The sequence below is a fragment of the Pterocles gutturalis genome, unplaced genomic scaffold (assembly GCF_000699245.1).
Source record: "Pterocles gutturalis isolate BGI_N339 unplaced genomic scaffold, ASM69924v1 scaffold15045, whole genome shotgun sequence".
Taxonomy (NCBI): domain Eukaryota; kingdom Metazoa; phylum Chordata; class Aves; order Pterocliformes; family Pteroclidae; genus Pterocles; species Pterocles gutturalis.
The window spans coordinates 47,480-63,639 of record NW_010141107.1 but is presented as its reverse complement, the minus strand read 5'-3'; the positions used below and the strand labels follow the sequence as shown (position 1 = coordinate 63,639).

Here is a 16,160-nt window from a genome sequence, read left to right as displayed (position 1 = left end):
TGCCTAGCTCTGCATTTTTCCTGATTATGTGTTTTGGGTCAGCAGATTTATACAGTTCGCACTTCATTATCCAACAAGCATAGAATACTCAGAAATGATCTTAAGTAGCGTGGATCTTTCTGGGTTGTTCCTGGATGGGTCATAAAGCTTTAAAGCGCAGTGAAAGTTAATTGGTACAGATTTCTGCTAACAGCTTAAGTAGTTCTTTGCTTGTAAGGTAGTATGGAAAGAGGGGATGACAGACATTGAGTTTCCGTCTTCTCTCTTGGAACTGGTCTGATTGACATATTTGGGGAGCACTTGAGTGCTTTTGAAGGCAAAGATCAGGACTAGATAAGTGACAGAAAGCTGGAAAATATATTTTTTTTCCAGCATAACTTTTTTTTTCCAGCATTTTTCATCACTTTGCTTTGGGATAGATATGTGATCACAGAAGACTCTTCTGTCATCAAATCTTCCATAGGCAAATTTTGTCTAGTTCTGAAACTGGCTGAGGTGTGCACCCTCTAGCCTTCAAATGGGCATTTGCCAAGTTCGGAAACACACATCTTCCATCTGGCCAAGGATATTTCATTGTGTCCTTTCTTTATATCAGCTTGTGGGAACTGTTACAAGCAAAATATGAAATATGAGCTGTGAATGCATCTTTTGCAATAAGCATAAATGGAAAATAAGGCAAAAAGAAACAGTGCAAATTGCTTCCCCTTTATGCCTTCATTTCTTCATTATTCTTTGTTTTGCTTTTGAGGTTTGAAATGTGTGTAGTAAGTGGAATGCTTAAAGTATTAGCTATTTTAATTTGTTTTCATTATGGGTATTGTTGAAATCCTTTAAAAAGAAAGTCCCATATCTTGAAGACAAATAGCAAAGTAATTTTTTGTGCTAGGTAAGAAACCATACCAGGAAAAAGAGTGACTGGACCATTCCCGTAGAGCAGTACTATTTGATATCAGGGAAGGAAGTGGCTAAATGCAAGAGGTGATGTCTTAAACGAGGCGACTGGTATAGAGAAAAATAAATGATACTCATATAGCTTAGTGGCAGAGTAAGGAAGGAAAGTGTAACCCTGAGGAGAACCATTCTAGAAAGAAAGCCAACACGAATGTGTGTGAGCTGCTTACCCAAGTGTCTGCATTGGCATAGCTCCACAGAGCTGTAAGCACCTGGCATGGGGACATGGGACATGATGCCTCCACACTTCCTCCAGACTGAGTACTTCTTTGGCTCTTTTTCTCTTTACAGGAACCCAGACCTTTGTATAACAAAAGGTGCCAGTTTTATTCAAGTGGAATAGGATTCCTATATGATGCCTACCAGACAGAGGTAAACAAGCTCACCTCAACATGTGTTCATTTCTGCTGTGCTTTGAGGGACCGGGAGGAGGGAGGCAAGTGTTTGAGAGCATGTCTGTGCATGTAGGTCACTGTTTTTTTTCCCCATAAGGGACTCCCTGCTTCTCCAAGCCTCTGGTGATTGCAAATCATTACAACCAGTGAGGTTCTGAGTCATCATCAGTGTTTCAATCCAGTACATTACTCTGCGGCTGGAATGATTCCTAGTCCATCTATACTGTATAATAGCTGTCTGGAATGTATTTGTCACGTTGGCATCTTTTTCTAAGGAGGTTTTTGTAGACTTCAAGTGGGATAGGAAATATCTAAATGAATCTATTTTGATTGTCCAAAAGACTTCAAATCCTTGCTGTATTTATACAGTACAGGCAAAGAATGCCAGTGGTTTGAATGCAGCTTTTTTATTATCTCAATGACATTAACATGGTCAGAAAAGTGCCCGTACACAAATGGCTAGCCTCATGAAAAGTCCAGGTTTAGTTTCTTTTCCTGTTTTTCATTTTATTATTGTGGTAAATTGGTGAGAGTGAAAAGGAAATCGATCAGAGCAGGGTTGAAAACAGCTAAACAGTGGTATAACTTACAAGAAGCCAGATGTCCTTCATCACCATTCCTCCCATGACTAAGAAAAAGTGTATGGGGACTGTTACTGTTAATAATTCTAGACAGCTTACCAAAGTATATTACCAGGTTAAGCAGCTAATATCACTTAAATCTTGCTGCTAGGGCATTGTGTTGTTGATACCAGAAAATGTATGACAAAAATATTTCATTGACCTCCTTGCCTAATGATCTACTTAGACTAACTCACGATCTGTGACAACCCCCTTTCCTGTAAGTTTTACTCCATCCTCTTCTAAAGTGTGCATCCACATTCAGACACAGACATGGCCTGAGAAATGCTTCTGATTCCTGTAATAAGAATAAGCATGTAGCTGGTGTCACACTGACCACAACCCCCTGCAGGTGACCCCAGCCTCAGGCTTCTGGCCAGACAGGTTTCCCCAGCTCTGCAGATTCTGGGAATAAAGTTGGGCCACCCAGAGCTCCTTGCTCTACCCTGACAAAACCCCCATATCTTTTAAAAGTGTAGTTAGTTTGTAGTAACAGTCTTGTCTGGTTGACCACTGATATAGAGTCAGCATGTGCTACCTCAGAGTTAATGATCCGTGGCATTTGAACTTGGCTTTTGCTTTTCCAAAGTTAGCTAGCTAGTGAGCAGGGGACACGCTCTGCATGCCAGGCAAGCACCTAACTAGGAAGGCAAATTGTTCACTGAGTGCAAGTTTCCCTTTGATGTCCTCTCTAGCCTGTGAGTGGTCTCCAGCTCATGTAGTTTGCCTGTTTTGGTTCCTCTTGCTTGAAGCAGAAAGAATTTTATTTTCTTGCAATTACTGTGAGGTGAGTACATCGCTTCAATTGGTGCTGAGGTGGTAGATAGGCACAAATAGCCAGAAGATGAAGCTAAATGTCTGGTCACTGAAATGAAATAATAGGTCTTGACATGCAGAATACCCACAAATGGCCTGTTTCCACCACCCTTGCTCACACCACAAGTAATTTGTTTATTTTGGTTTATTCACTGTTCTCCTAAACAGGAGTGTCTTTCTCTTTGCATGTTTTAAAAATGCAGTGATGAAAATAGACAACTACAGGAACTCCCTTGGCCAATAATTTAATAGGTCTTGTGGCCTAGAAGCAACTAAAAACATGTTTAAGATCTTGCCAGTCTCCCTCTTTTGTACTTTGCCTTGTACAGTAAAAAGGAGCAAACAGGCCTTGTTGATACTTGGAGAGGGAAAAACTACTTTTATTTCCTCTCAGAAGTGGTCCCCAAAGCCATGCATCAGAACCACCTTTTTTAGCAGCCCACTCTATCTTAAAAAGCCCTTCAATACCCATAATATGTGTGTGTTGGCAAAAAAAAGGTGTTATAACAATGCAGGTCCTGGGCCATTTTGATGACATACAGGGAGTCAAACCCAATGTCTTGAGTTGCACGCAGTGCAAAAGCACTAGGGCATCCTAACAAAATGGCAACGGTAGTGCACGCATTGGCACACTCTGCTCCAGAATCAGTTTTCAAACTGGTTTCAGAAGTAGTCAGGTGTGACATTTCAGTCTCTTCTGAGATAGATCTTGATTACACTGATGCAGGCATTGATGGCAGCGCACTCCTCTTCTGCAGTAAACTGAAGCCCAGGCTGAGGACAGCTGCAGCTGAATGTGACTTCAGGCCAACAAAGCCCTTATGTGAAGTTCTAGTACATTCAGACACAACAGAATGAGGTTGATAAAACGAGGTCCTGTCTCAGGGTGAGATATTCTTGTGACAAGCAGGATGCGTCTGTGTCAAGCTGTGAGCTCCATTTCCAGATTGCAACCTAGACTGAGATCATCCTTTTGTAACTTAACTTTCATTTTGGGTTAGAAGAGCTGATTTGTGTGAGACACTAACTGCAGGTACAGCCTTATTCTGTCCTGGTTGTGGCAAAGCAATCTCAAGGTATCATTTTAGCTTCCTTTGAACCTTTAGCTTTATCACCTTTGCAACTTACACTGCTCAAGCAAATCCTGATAAGTGTGGCAAGTCTGAGACCAGCTGCGAGATGAACTTTCTCTGGTGCTGAGTGTGTGTGTTTAAGTCTTTCCTTTTTTGCTGGGAACGAACGTGTGAGGAGCACAGACTCATCAATGGTGACAGTTCTCACACCAAAAAGGTTACACAAATCCAGAACTCAGGAGCTGAGAAACATGGTTTAACATCTCCTGTGGAGACTATCTCACAGGCTAACACATTCCTGGCTAAGAGGGAATGAGAAGGACTGTCTGACAGAAGCTTTTCAAAAGAAGGCATACTCCTTCTACCTTTTCATTATGAGGAACTTTCCATTCAGTAATACATTTTATTTGCATTTTGAGAACAAAATACTTCTCAGTGGTTACAGCACATTTTTTTTTTATCAATGTGAAAACTATAGAAAGAATGTATTTTCTGTCCTGTTAGGTTTTAAAACCTGACAGTTCTCCAGGATCTCAAATTCAATAAGCTAAAAATCTCAGGAAAAAGAAAGCCTTGCACACAAAATATTTCCATTGGTCTGTAGTGTCAAGTAGAAGTGATATAGGCTTACCACACTCAAGGAGTCATTAAAATGATTTCTTGTCTGGATGGAGAGTGGATGACATGCTTACTTTTATTTTTCTAACATCTGTCCATCCCTGCAATTCCTGCTCATACAAATAAACCTTTTCAGTTTTACATTCAAGAGTATGGAGTAAATGGTACTTATTTGCTGGAGTGTTTGGATCTTTCCTGAGCAGTTTTATTTGTGGGTTTGAAGATTATTCTTCTTGTTGTTCCTAATTATTTCCTTTTTCAGAAGGGTGTTACTGAAAGGAGAGATCTCCCTTTTATTGGAAGCTGTTCAGATAAATTGGCTTCTTTGCCCATTTCCCCACTATAATGGAGAGGTATTCTTATCCACTTCAGTGGCTTGCTGTGGTATATCTGTCAAGACCCATGGTCCCTGTGTGACAGCCTTAGGGATCTCTGCATCTCACATCTGCAGACTCTGGGTCTTAGCAAAATAATACTCGGCAGCGCAGCAAAGTGCTTGAGAACCCTGGCAGCCCTGGCTGCAGGCTGGTGCTGGGGGCTCTGGGCTTCACAGTGCAAACGCCCTGAGATTCAGGCATTTCCTTCTGGCCTGCAGTCATGGATTTGGACTCTCAGGATTTTTCTGTACAACAGTAATTAAAACCTGATGTTGCAATAGCTGCTTCTTTGTGGTCATTAGGATGATTTGCACATTGCACCAAAACACTGAGAATAAAAGTCAGTTTCTTCTTTTTTTATAGGTGACATGTTATACCTTAAACAGCCAGTGCCAGCTGAAAGTGAAAAGTAACACATGCTATTGCTGTGACCTGTACAACTGTGAGAAGTAAGTACCAGTGTGCAGTCAATGGCCTCCAAGAAATCCTTGGTTGTTTGTCCCTCCTCTTAAATGGGGAGGGGGTGGGGTGTTGCTCTAAAGCCTGGAGAAGCAACACAAGGGGCTTGTATGCTGAGCAATTAAGTTCCTCTGTGATTGAAGTCCTGATGCCAGCAGAGAAGCGCTCAGGAGTTGCATATTAGTGTTGCCATTATTTCAGTTTCTTTTTCTTTAGATATGTCCATAAGCTCTTTGCTGTGTGATTAAAGTTGACCACTCAGGCATAGCCCTGTCAAGATTTACTGTTGATCTTTCAATGCAATTTTCCCATTAGATTTAATTAATCCTTTTTTTTTTTCTGACAAACTGGGGGAAACAAAATTAATAGGAACATAGGTGTCCATGAACAGAGATCATGTTGTAGTCATATGCAGAACTCTTTTGTTAGAAACAGCCTCTGCAGGCATGAGATTTTGCTAAATTGTAATAGGATAGATACAGAGGGTCTTGTGAGTGTTTTCAGAAGCTGTCATTTTGACTTGATTATTACCAGAAGATGAGAGGAAATGTCTGGATATGCTTATGAAGATTAGCTGAAGGATAGCACAGGGTTGCCATGCAGCAATTTAACAGGTGTAAAAAAGGTAGTTAGGAAAACTACATCCCAGCCAAGTCCAAGGTTTTATAATGTGGAAGACAGAAGATGAAGTGAACTCGCATAACTGGCCACTTGACACATAGAATTTTCAGCTGCAAGCAGCATTATGTCTTGCCACATGCAAGAAACTGGGGAGAATTTCCCAGAGCAGATCTTTTGCCTGACTCACCCTCTTGCACACCTCAGTATCATCTTACCATGCCCTCTCATGTAGCCTCTGCAACCTTCTACAGTTCATCCACAGTCACTCTTCTTTCTTTACCTCTATGTATTTCTCATCTTCCGTCCAACATTGCCTGTTTTGTTTTGGTTTTGCCTCCTTTTCACATGCCAGCAGCTCTGAATAACCCTTGTCCTCTGTAAGCTAACATGCTGCCAGACATAAACATTTTAGGTGTAGGGGAATGAGGCTGGCACAATAAGGCTTCTTTCTACACAAGGCTTCTGCATAAAAGAGTAGCTCTTGCCCAGATCCTGACTCAACTATACAAGCACAATGAAATCTGGGACTAGAGGGAGGTCATCTATGCACGCATATTTCTCATGCACACAAGAGACACAAAGGGAATGCAGGTCTATGGAATGGATTAAAATCCCCTGTGAATGTTAGAGTCTTTTGCTTGTGTAAGAAGTGTTAAATCTGGACATGATGGAGGTATACAAAACAAATTACATGGGAAAGGTAGAGTATGCACAACTTTGGTACTTATTCTGTGATAGACAAATTAGGGGACATCATAGTTACAGTGCAGTGTTCCGTATACTGGGAATGCTTTCTTCCATGGTACACAGCTACCTGCTGCACATTAGCACTGAGTCGAACAGCTCAACGCAGTACAGAAAAGAACAGGGGTCTTAAAAGGTGAAAGCATTCAGAGTTATCAAATAAAGTGACTGAAACTCTGTTGCTTAAAGCATAAGGTAACAACAAGGAGAGATGAGGAATACTCCCCCTCCAGATGGAGATCCTCAGTGCCATTCTTCTAAGACATTGGGTTTGTCTGAAACACCTGGGACTGATTACTGCTGTGACAGTATTCAATGATATAATTAAACATGTGTGCTCTGCCACTGTCAGCAAACCACAGGGGACAGCAAGATCTTATGGCACTGGCGTGGACAAATCCAGAGTAAAGAAGTGGTCTTGCTGCTCTACAGACTTGGCAGTTCCAGTTCATAGGATGGCTAGAGACAAGCAGGAGGGGACACAGTCACATGAAATGACTTGTTGTCAACCATGCAGCAGACCGGTACACAGGCAGAATCACAAGTCAGATTTCCTCAGCCTCACAGGAACTGAAGCTATAGGTTTATACAGTTAAGCAGTGTCTGGGCTCATGATAGAGCCCAAGTGAACTCAGCAGTAGCAGATCCACAGTGCCAGAACTGTGCCCCACAACAAATGATTGGACATTTACAGAAATTACTGTGCTTGGCCTGGTTCCTCACAGAAATGTTGCAGGTTTCTCCACACTGCTACCTTTCTATGCAGATTTACCATCCCCACTGCTGCACCATGTGCTGTGGATGGAGGAACGGAAGAATGAGCAAAAACTACACACGTTTGGTTTCCACCATAATCTGATGGCAATTTTGTTAACAGTGTAAAACCAGACGTTTATTTAAAAAAACTTTCCAAATCAAATAGCTGCTCTAGGAGCTCATTAGTGCGCTAGCATAAGGCAGGTACTGGAAAGAACTGCAGGAAACGGTGGTTTCAAATTTTGCAGTAGGATATTTCTCACTTTTGACAAGACAATGAGGATTGACTTCACAGCACCTGATTTACAATAACTAGTGCAGTGTAGAAATACAAGCAAACAAATATTTCTGGACAGTACAATCCATAGTGCAAAGGTACATCTTTATACTGCACTCTGTTGCATCTGTTAATTTGGAACGACAGACAACTTAAACAAATGTAGCCAGTTGGCAAAATCGCCCCTCCTGTGGCTGAATTAATGCTTAAGCCACTTGCCTTCCCCAGTGTCAGAGATGCCAGCAGATTTCCAGGTGAGCTGGAAAAAAAACAGTGCTGAGCATTTAGCTGGTAGGTAAATGAGAAGGGCAACATCCATATGTCAGGACTATGCCTGTATTCAGACACCCTCAGAAAAAAAAAAAAAAAAAAAAAAAAAAAAGAGCCCCTGCTGGTGCACACCACCGGTCAGCCAAACTAGGGCTGTTGTTGGTCAGACCACGTGTTTAATGGTGGCATTAACTGAGGCAATTTTTGTCTATAGTAGAGCTTTCTCCTATTCATCTGAGCAGTGTTTAGTGGGAGCATGGATGAAGTACTTTGCCAAAGAGGAAAGTAAGAAGGAGGGATTCAGATCCTCTGATGCTCTGTATTACATGCAAAACCATTCCCACACCAGCGACGTTGTCTGCATTCCCTTTCAGTTCAGAGCAGTCCGCCAGCTACTATGAATTTCTCGGCGTGAGCAGCTGTCAGGACGTGGTTCACCTGTATAGGCTGCTGTGGTCCTCGACAGTCCTCAACATCATCGGGTTGTTTCTGGGGATTATTACAGCAGCCATTCTTGGGGCATTTAAAGACATGGTAAGGCTCGGTCTTTTGCCTTCTGTGAGGACTTCTGCACTTGTTGGTGTTATCAAGTGGGTTAAAACCAAGGAAGCGTAAGTGTGCGAAGGAGGAATTTTAAATGTGTTTCCTGTGTGATCTGGGAGTCTGGAGTCATATATTTAGGCTAAGTTGTTGCCAGCTGCTCACAGCTAAGTAGGGCAAGCTTGGTCAAGTATATGAATAGAAGGGAAAAAAACAGACGTCTGTGTGAACAGATGCTGGCAATTCACTTTGTGGCATCTTTCTTTTCTTCTAATTCACCACTGAGCATGTGGGCCAGCACAGAGTTCGAGGATGCTAGTTTGCAGATAACATGTAAAACTGAAGTCCTAGGTGCTGGCTAGTTAACCTTATGTGGTTCTCTTCCCAAGAATGGGGATTAACTCTGAAGTACCAGTCAAGTTTTTATTTAAACAGTTGTAGTCAGGTCACATTAACCTCCGCTTTTGTTTGACTAAGGAACATCACCCTCTAACTACTCCCTGTGCCACACCACCATGTTGTGCTGATGTGCACCACTGCATTCAGAAGAGGCACTGTGCCAGGAGGGATTCTGTAATACAGTGCCTCATCTGCCTAGATATTCTGACATGTTAAAAGGATGAAGCCGCTGTTCCTGGGATTATCACTGTCAGTGGTCATGTTCACTAAAGCAGTGCCTAAAGACCAACCAAGTAGCTCGTGATTTACTAGGCACTTGGAAGAGTAGATAGTCCCAGCCCAAAGAGCTTCCAAACTAAACAGGCAGAGGTGTGGGGATGGAGGTGAAATGCAGGAGCTGAAGGGACGTGTGATAGCAGCACAGGTCATTTTAGATCCATGATGTTTCTGGTGACTATCCCAGAGGAGAAAACTGAATAGAAAGACAGGTGAAAGGAAAGAAGAGAGGGATGGAGCAGGGAAGAGGAAGCAAGAGAGACAGGTGAGATATACACCAGGGAAGGCAGACTAGGGGGAAGGGGCTGCTCAGAGCTGGCAGTCAGTGAGCCAAGGACCCAGTCAGACGGGAGGCCATCCAGCCCTGCTCTGACCACCCAGTGTCCCTTAGCAAGTATGTCCAGGCTATCTACAACATGTGTTGGGTGCTTAAAACCATGAGACAGAGCAGGACCATATTATTATTTGAAATTCTCCTTTGTTAAAGAGTTTTAAAATGTTTGCTGGAAATATTCCTCTATCGAGCTTAAGGCAAACAAGCACACTGAGCCTCTGCAGGTAAGAAATGTGCAGCTGAGCTGTCCTTCACGTGAGGGGACTCTTGCAAAGAGTTGATAACAAATTGCAGCCAGACAGTGAAGAGTTGCAGCTGCCCGAGGGGAGGGAGTGGAAGCAGCTTTCACAGTTTAATTTATCCCTTCCTTGTGAGAGGAACAGTGGCAGAAGGGGAGCAGAAACAACCACAGTGGGAAGCATGGGGAAGAGCATCTACATGACTAGGGGAAGGCAGGCATCATCTGCAGTAAGTCATTGGTAGAACATTGCAGCTTTCCTGTGCTAGTGCTCCCCTGACATGGGGAAGGGTGCAAAGAGCCAGTTTGAGTCCACCTAATCTGACTCGCACAAATGGAGCTTTATATGGGATTTGGGCTGATGCTTTGTAACAGGGCAAGCTCCAACCCAGGCACACCTGTGTGCTGCGCGGGGGCTATCACTGCACTGCTTGCAAGGGACACCAAGCTGAGGAGATGTTCGTGGAAGAACCGGGGTCTCCATGACCTGGCACATTCCCTTGCTGGGAAGCAGAGCGTGGGTCAAGGTCTGGATTCTCTGACTGAGTGGCAGGCATGAAGCCGTGCAAGGAAATCACAGCAGCAGTGGACATGCAGCTTCCCCCTAGCCTTAGCTGGAGCGAGTCTGTTGGGCTTCCAGCTAAAATCCGGATCTGAATAAGCTGTTTAATGTCTTCTCTGCAGTGGGAGTGGGAAAAAAAAAAAACAAAAAAAAACCCTCACTAGCTTAGAGGAAAGATGAGTTTGTGTCAGTTACCTCAGCACATGCTATGGTTGTGAAAGTGTTACTACAGCAGCAATCCAAAATGCAGTGACCACTCCCTGCTCCTGCACGTGCTTTTTCAGGGTCCTTTTGAGTAAAATACCAGAGCTGGTTTGCTAATCCGCTGCATGCTTTCATTACGAAAGGAGTATCTCTGGGGGGAAGACAGGGACCATGAAAACATCAAGCAGAAGAGGGAGAGAAAGGGGCATGCGACTGAAATAAGAAAAAAACCCCTCTGAAACTTGGGAGAACAATTTTCTCTCTTTCAGGATGTCACCTTTCGACAGAAATGCTCACTGGCATTTTGCAGGGAGAGCTGCAAAGCCTGCTGAAATGCCTCAGGGCATTGCTCTGAGGTTGACTTCCAGAAAACACAGGGCCAGACTGACTACTCAAACAGAAACATCATGTTTATCTCTGGGGGAAACACAGGGCCAGACTGACTACTCAAACATCATGTTTATCTCTGGGGAACACTGGCAGCCAAAACATGTTACAAAAGGGAGAGTTAGCAAAACAGTGCTGTTGACTCTAAACCCATCATGTTTCCTGGACAGAAAAAAAAAAAAAAAAAAAAAATTGTTAAATGTTCTTTTGGTTGTTGTGGGTTTTCTTTCTTGTGACAAATTCCCTGCAGACCCTGGCATGCTCCCCATGGTTTTCCTGACTGCCAGAGGGCCATGCTGGCTCAGTAGGAGACATTTCATCCTCTCCTGATGCCCAAGGTGTCAGCTTTTGGTGGCTTCTGTGTCACCCATGGGGCCCTCCTGTGTGATCTGCTGGGTGCTGGGGGAGCTGCAGAGATTACCACGGTACCATCCTTTTCAGACCTACTGCGTGCTTGGATATAGGATGCTGGCTAGGTAGTTACCTTAAAGTCACCTATAACAACAAGCAGATTAAGATATAATGTAAATAGAAATATGTACTTGGAGTATCCAAAATGGTAAAACATCATGATTATTTCTTACAGAAGACAGAGGTAAAGAAATGCACGGAAAACTTCACTTGCTGGTACTAAGAGTTAATCTAGAAACTCCCTTCCCTGCCCCAGTATTCATCTGAGGGCTTGTAGATGTTTTCCTGACACACCTTGCCAAGGAATCTGCCTGCCCTGAGTTTAGGATAGCATTAATCAGAGATTGGTGGTCTGGGGAGAGGGGACGGGGGGTTGCTGGCCTTTTTTTTTTTTTTTTTTCAATTAGTCTCCTTCTTGGAGTCCTCAAGGAAATCTGAACAGATTAAATATCATTCCCTTATCCTCTCTCCTCTTCCCTCACCCTGCTCTAAAAAAGAAAAAAACCCGAACCCCTCATTAGTGAGCTACGTGCCATCTGTTCATGTCTTCGCACTCGTGCAACTAAAGGTGCAGTTTGACCTTAAAAGTAGTCGGAGTTCAGAAATTAACGCGTTGGCAGGTCTCTGTGGGATCAGTGAGCTGGGCTGCCTCGCCCTGCACCCGCACAGCCCAGCACACGGCCAGCAGCAGCTTGCACGGCTCACTGGGTGGTGGCCAGACAGCCCCTCCGGCCACCGCCTGCTTTCCCCGTGACCCGAGGTGCCTGCGTGGCACTGGCAGCGCTCCCTGGCCAGTTCGCAGCTCCTTATCTCTCTGACTTGGGTGGTGTTTCAGTTTAAAATGTCTCCACCTGCCTTTGGATTTTATGTGACATTTAAGATAGTGTTGTTACTGGAATACTTGATAAAAGCATCTAACCAGCTTCAATACCTGCAAATCGTTGCTGGCTCCAGGCCGAGACCAGATGGCCTGATAAAATCATGCTTTGATAGTGGATTTGGGGTGGGTGGATGACTCCCCAAACCTGTCTTCTAGGGCCGCTGCGTTGCGGTGCTTGTCCCTAGCAGCTGGAGAACGTTGCTGCCACAGGTGGGGCGAACCTCAGAGGACTGAGGGAGGTTTCTGGGAGGACAGCAGCACCCAAGGGGCCCTCACCAGAAAGCTGATGACAGATGCAGAACAGGCATCTGTGTTTCATCTTGGGCAAAACATGTGTTTCTTGCCATGTTTATGTCCATAGGCAGAAGAACCCGACTGTGCCAGGACCTCCCTCCTCCGAGGAAGGGCACACTCTGGCCGGGGCGAGCCGTCTATCTGGCCCCAACCTTTGGGTCTGAGGCAAGCTCGTTAGCTGCTGCTCGTTCCTCCTGTCTGAAGGGCAGTGTCTCTTCATTTCTCCCCACCATATCCCCCCTAGAAGGGCGGGTAGAAAGTGGGTGTTGTGAGGAGGGTACCTTGAAGATGAGAGACTTGCCTTCTCACATTAAATAGGCTCTCTGCTTTTGGGCCCAGCCTTTTCCTGTGCCAGCTGCTGGGGTGCTAAGTTTCTCCAGAGAGCTAAGGCCAGGTATCCTCATGTGATACACCAGTGACCTCGGTGATGTCTTCCACGTACAAACACAGTTAATGTACCTCTTTCTCAGTCATAGCGAGATCTTGCACTGTCTCCAGAGGATGCAGTGGTTTATGTCTCTCACTGATACATCTGAGAGGTTTTTTAAAAAAAAAAAAAAAAAAAATCCTGGCTGCTGCTTACAGCATTTGTCTGGCAATCACCATATTTTTTTATTTCAGTAAAAATAAAATTCCATGCTCTCATGTAGAAGAATCTGCTAATAAAAACAAAGCACATAAAAGAAACCACTGGATTTGTCTCACTTTGCAAAGCAGAGGGACATGAAAATCTTAGAGCTCTACTGTCCTTCACAAATGGTTATGTATATAGCACAGGGTTTTAGGGTTTAACACAAGCCCCCTTTCACATTTAGCTTTTGATCTTTTTTTTTTAAATTTTCTCCCTCAGTTGTATCAGCTGGTTTAATATGAACTACTTCTTCTTTCTGCATATTGCAGTTAAAGGACATGCCAATAAAGCCATGGGGTGTGATAAAGGATTTTATGCAGCAGGAACGAGATATGTCCATGGGGGCTGATATTGAACAGCCAGCAGCAAACTCTATTTCACAAGCGAGAGGGAGCTGTGAAAGAAGTGGTCTGGAAAGGGAGATCTTTGTAGATCTGTGTAGGAAAGCAGAGAGAGAAGACATGAGGGCATCAGGTAGTTGCTGTTGGAAAGAGTCTGCAGCAAATTGCAAAGGATTGGGTGTTTGGTGATGGAGTGGATAAGAAGAGGTGGTCAAAGCTGTATGCTGTGCTCTTCAGGGTGTCTCAGGTCTGGAGTCCCGCCAGTGCTTCTGTAACTGGTGCTAGGGAAGCACCAGCAGTCTTTTTCCAAGGGAAGAAGGTTAAAATAGCTGTGTAATTCTGGTCAGAAAAGAAAATTCACTCCAGATACACTGTCCTCTCATTCTGTCTGCTCCTTGGTTTTTTGTAATACCAGTATTGTACTGGAAAATAGAAAGTTCTTAAATTGTCTAGTTGCTTGTGTTAGGAACAGTGCCTGCTCCAGCCCCCTCTGTGCTGTGCTGATATATCGTTGTCTTCTGTGCTCAACAGGTACCTCTGTCCCAAATTGCTTTCAGTGCTGCACCTCCTCCTCAGATCCTGTACAATCCTGCCCAGCAGATCCTGACATACGCTGGGTTTTGTCCTTCTGCAGCAACTATTTCTACATATCCATCCTACCCATTACCTCTTCAGGTACAGTACAAAATGGCACCCTTCTTACTCCCTCGTAATACTCATACTCCCATAAACTGCTCCTTGTATAAACTCTGCAGTCGTAGATCTTGGCTCCTGGGGGTTTGAAATGAGGCAAGGAAGCTGGATCCCAACTCACAGACTTGTCTCTGGGATGACTTAGTCTGGGTTGTCCTTTGGGACTGTCTGCTGACCAGGAATCCCAATCTGGAGTTAGAGCTGCATGGCAGTAGCACAAAGGTGAACACAGCCCCTGTGTCGCGCAAGATAAAGCAGCAACAGAGGTGTTGGGGAAGCCAAAGGAAGCATCTAGTACACACAGGATTTGGCAGAAAAGTTTATACACCTTAGCCCACCTTATTTTTAATATGGAGATAAATAGATTAGGACTCATCAGATGGAAAGGAGACAAAAAAGGGGAGGAAATAGGAGGTCAGTGAAATTGCATGATATGGAAGGGTTTGTGGATGGATGTTAGTGATAACTTCTCATCACACAAAGTTTTGGTTGCCTGAGTAAAGTTGTGTGGCAAGATAAACCATAAATAGGAAGTACACACCAGAGAGGAGTTAAATGCCACAGGGTGTTGTCGAAGAGTGTAAATGAGAGATTAGGAATACCACCTGCTATTTAATCCCAGGATTCAGGTGTAATTTACAGCCCAGCAAGTCCCCCAGTGGCTGCCTGCCACAAGAACCAACAGGAGCTCATCAGAAGATGGAGGCCTTTTTCTTTTAGCTTCCTATAAGTATCTGCACTGGCCACTGCTGGGGGACAGGTACAGATCTGCTATGGTAGTTGGCAGAGGTTGGTGAGCATTACTGACCAGAGGTGGGCTAGCCCAAAAGCAGGAGGGAAAGCTGCTAGAGATGCAGCTTTCTTCCTTTGCAGAAGGGGATACAACATGAACTGAGTCGACAGTGCTTCACCTCCTTCAGAAGGATGAGGTGCAAGTTGTGCTCCAGCCCAGATGGAGCTGGCTTGGAAAATGCAGGGAGTGGTGCTGAGGATGCTGTTTAGGCTTTTTTTTTTTTTTGCCCCAGAGTGAGGTGAAGAATGTAGGCTGAGCTGGTAAATAACTGAATATACTGAGACCCTAGAACAATCACAGGAGATTTTAGATTTTTTTTTAAAGCACAGTAAGACTGTTTTATTCAATCCAATGGCTTTTAATACTTTGGTTGTTTAGTGCTTGACCAGGGGGTACCAAAAGATTTGCAATACTTCTTAACTGAAAATACTGCACATTTAGCATGAACTAGACATGGACCAGCTGTGCCACAGCCTCCTGGGCTACATCTGTTCAGGGCCAATAAGCTACTGGACACAAGTACTGGGACATGATAGTTGTCCATACCCGTGAATTGTTAGCATGCTCCTGGTATGGGTTTGGCCCAGACCACCTAACAGTCTAGTAAGAACACCCAGGAAGGGGTTAGGAGACGGCAAGGGCAATGAACCATTCCTGGTAGGTTGTGTGCATACAGTCACACTGGCTTGGTGGTAAGAGTTCAACTGTAGTGATGTGATATGTGCTATGCCAGTTGGCTTCACAGCCAGAGAACAGTTCTTGGCACGTCTTATTTGTTAACATAAATGGGGCCAGGCACTTTTGGGTTGAGAGGAAAAAAAGAACACTCTCTGAGATCTCTGTTTGCTTTTCACTGAAAAGCTGTGCTTTTCTGCAGAGTTCAGTTAGCACGTAGCCAAGAGAGAGAGGGGATAAAAACAGATGAAAGAAAGCAATTAAGCTGAAAAGATGCATGTAAATAGTCATGAGGATCAATTGTAACTGTTCAGCCCTGTGTCCACTAAGAAACAGAAATACATCATATTTACCCCAAATTCTTAACTGCATTCCAAAATAAACACAGTTATTTTCCTAGATTTCTACTTTTTCTAAGAAGTGTGTTCAATTGTCTTCTCTCCCCTTCATAATATTCAGAGGCAGATGCCAACAGCTGTCCCCAGGGCAGAAGAGGTTAGTGAGAAGCACTGGGCTCTGAAAGGG

At 44.0% G+C, this 16,160-nt stretch overlaps 1 protein-coding gene across 1 annotated transcript in view; it reads left to right on the top strand.

The window, feature by feature from the left end:
• Positions 1–1,242: 1,242 nt before the first annotated feature.
• Positions 1,243–16,160, top strand: part of LOC104469429 (transmembrane protein 255B-like) — a gene marked incomplete at its 5' end in the record, with an annotated part of 18,555 nt that continues 3,637 nt past the window's right edge. Inside the window, 4 exons of the mRNA XM_010083922.1 lie at positions 1,243–1,323; positions 5,214–5,299; positions 8,352–8,511; positions 14,006–14,149. Coding sequence (XP_010082224.1) covers positions 1,243–1,323; positions 5,214–5,299; positions 8,352–8,511; positions 14,006–14,149 — 471 coding nt within the window. The remainder of the gene's footprint in view (positions 1,324–5,213; positions 5,300–8,351; positions 8,512–14,005; positions 14,150–16,160) is intronic.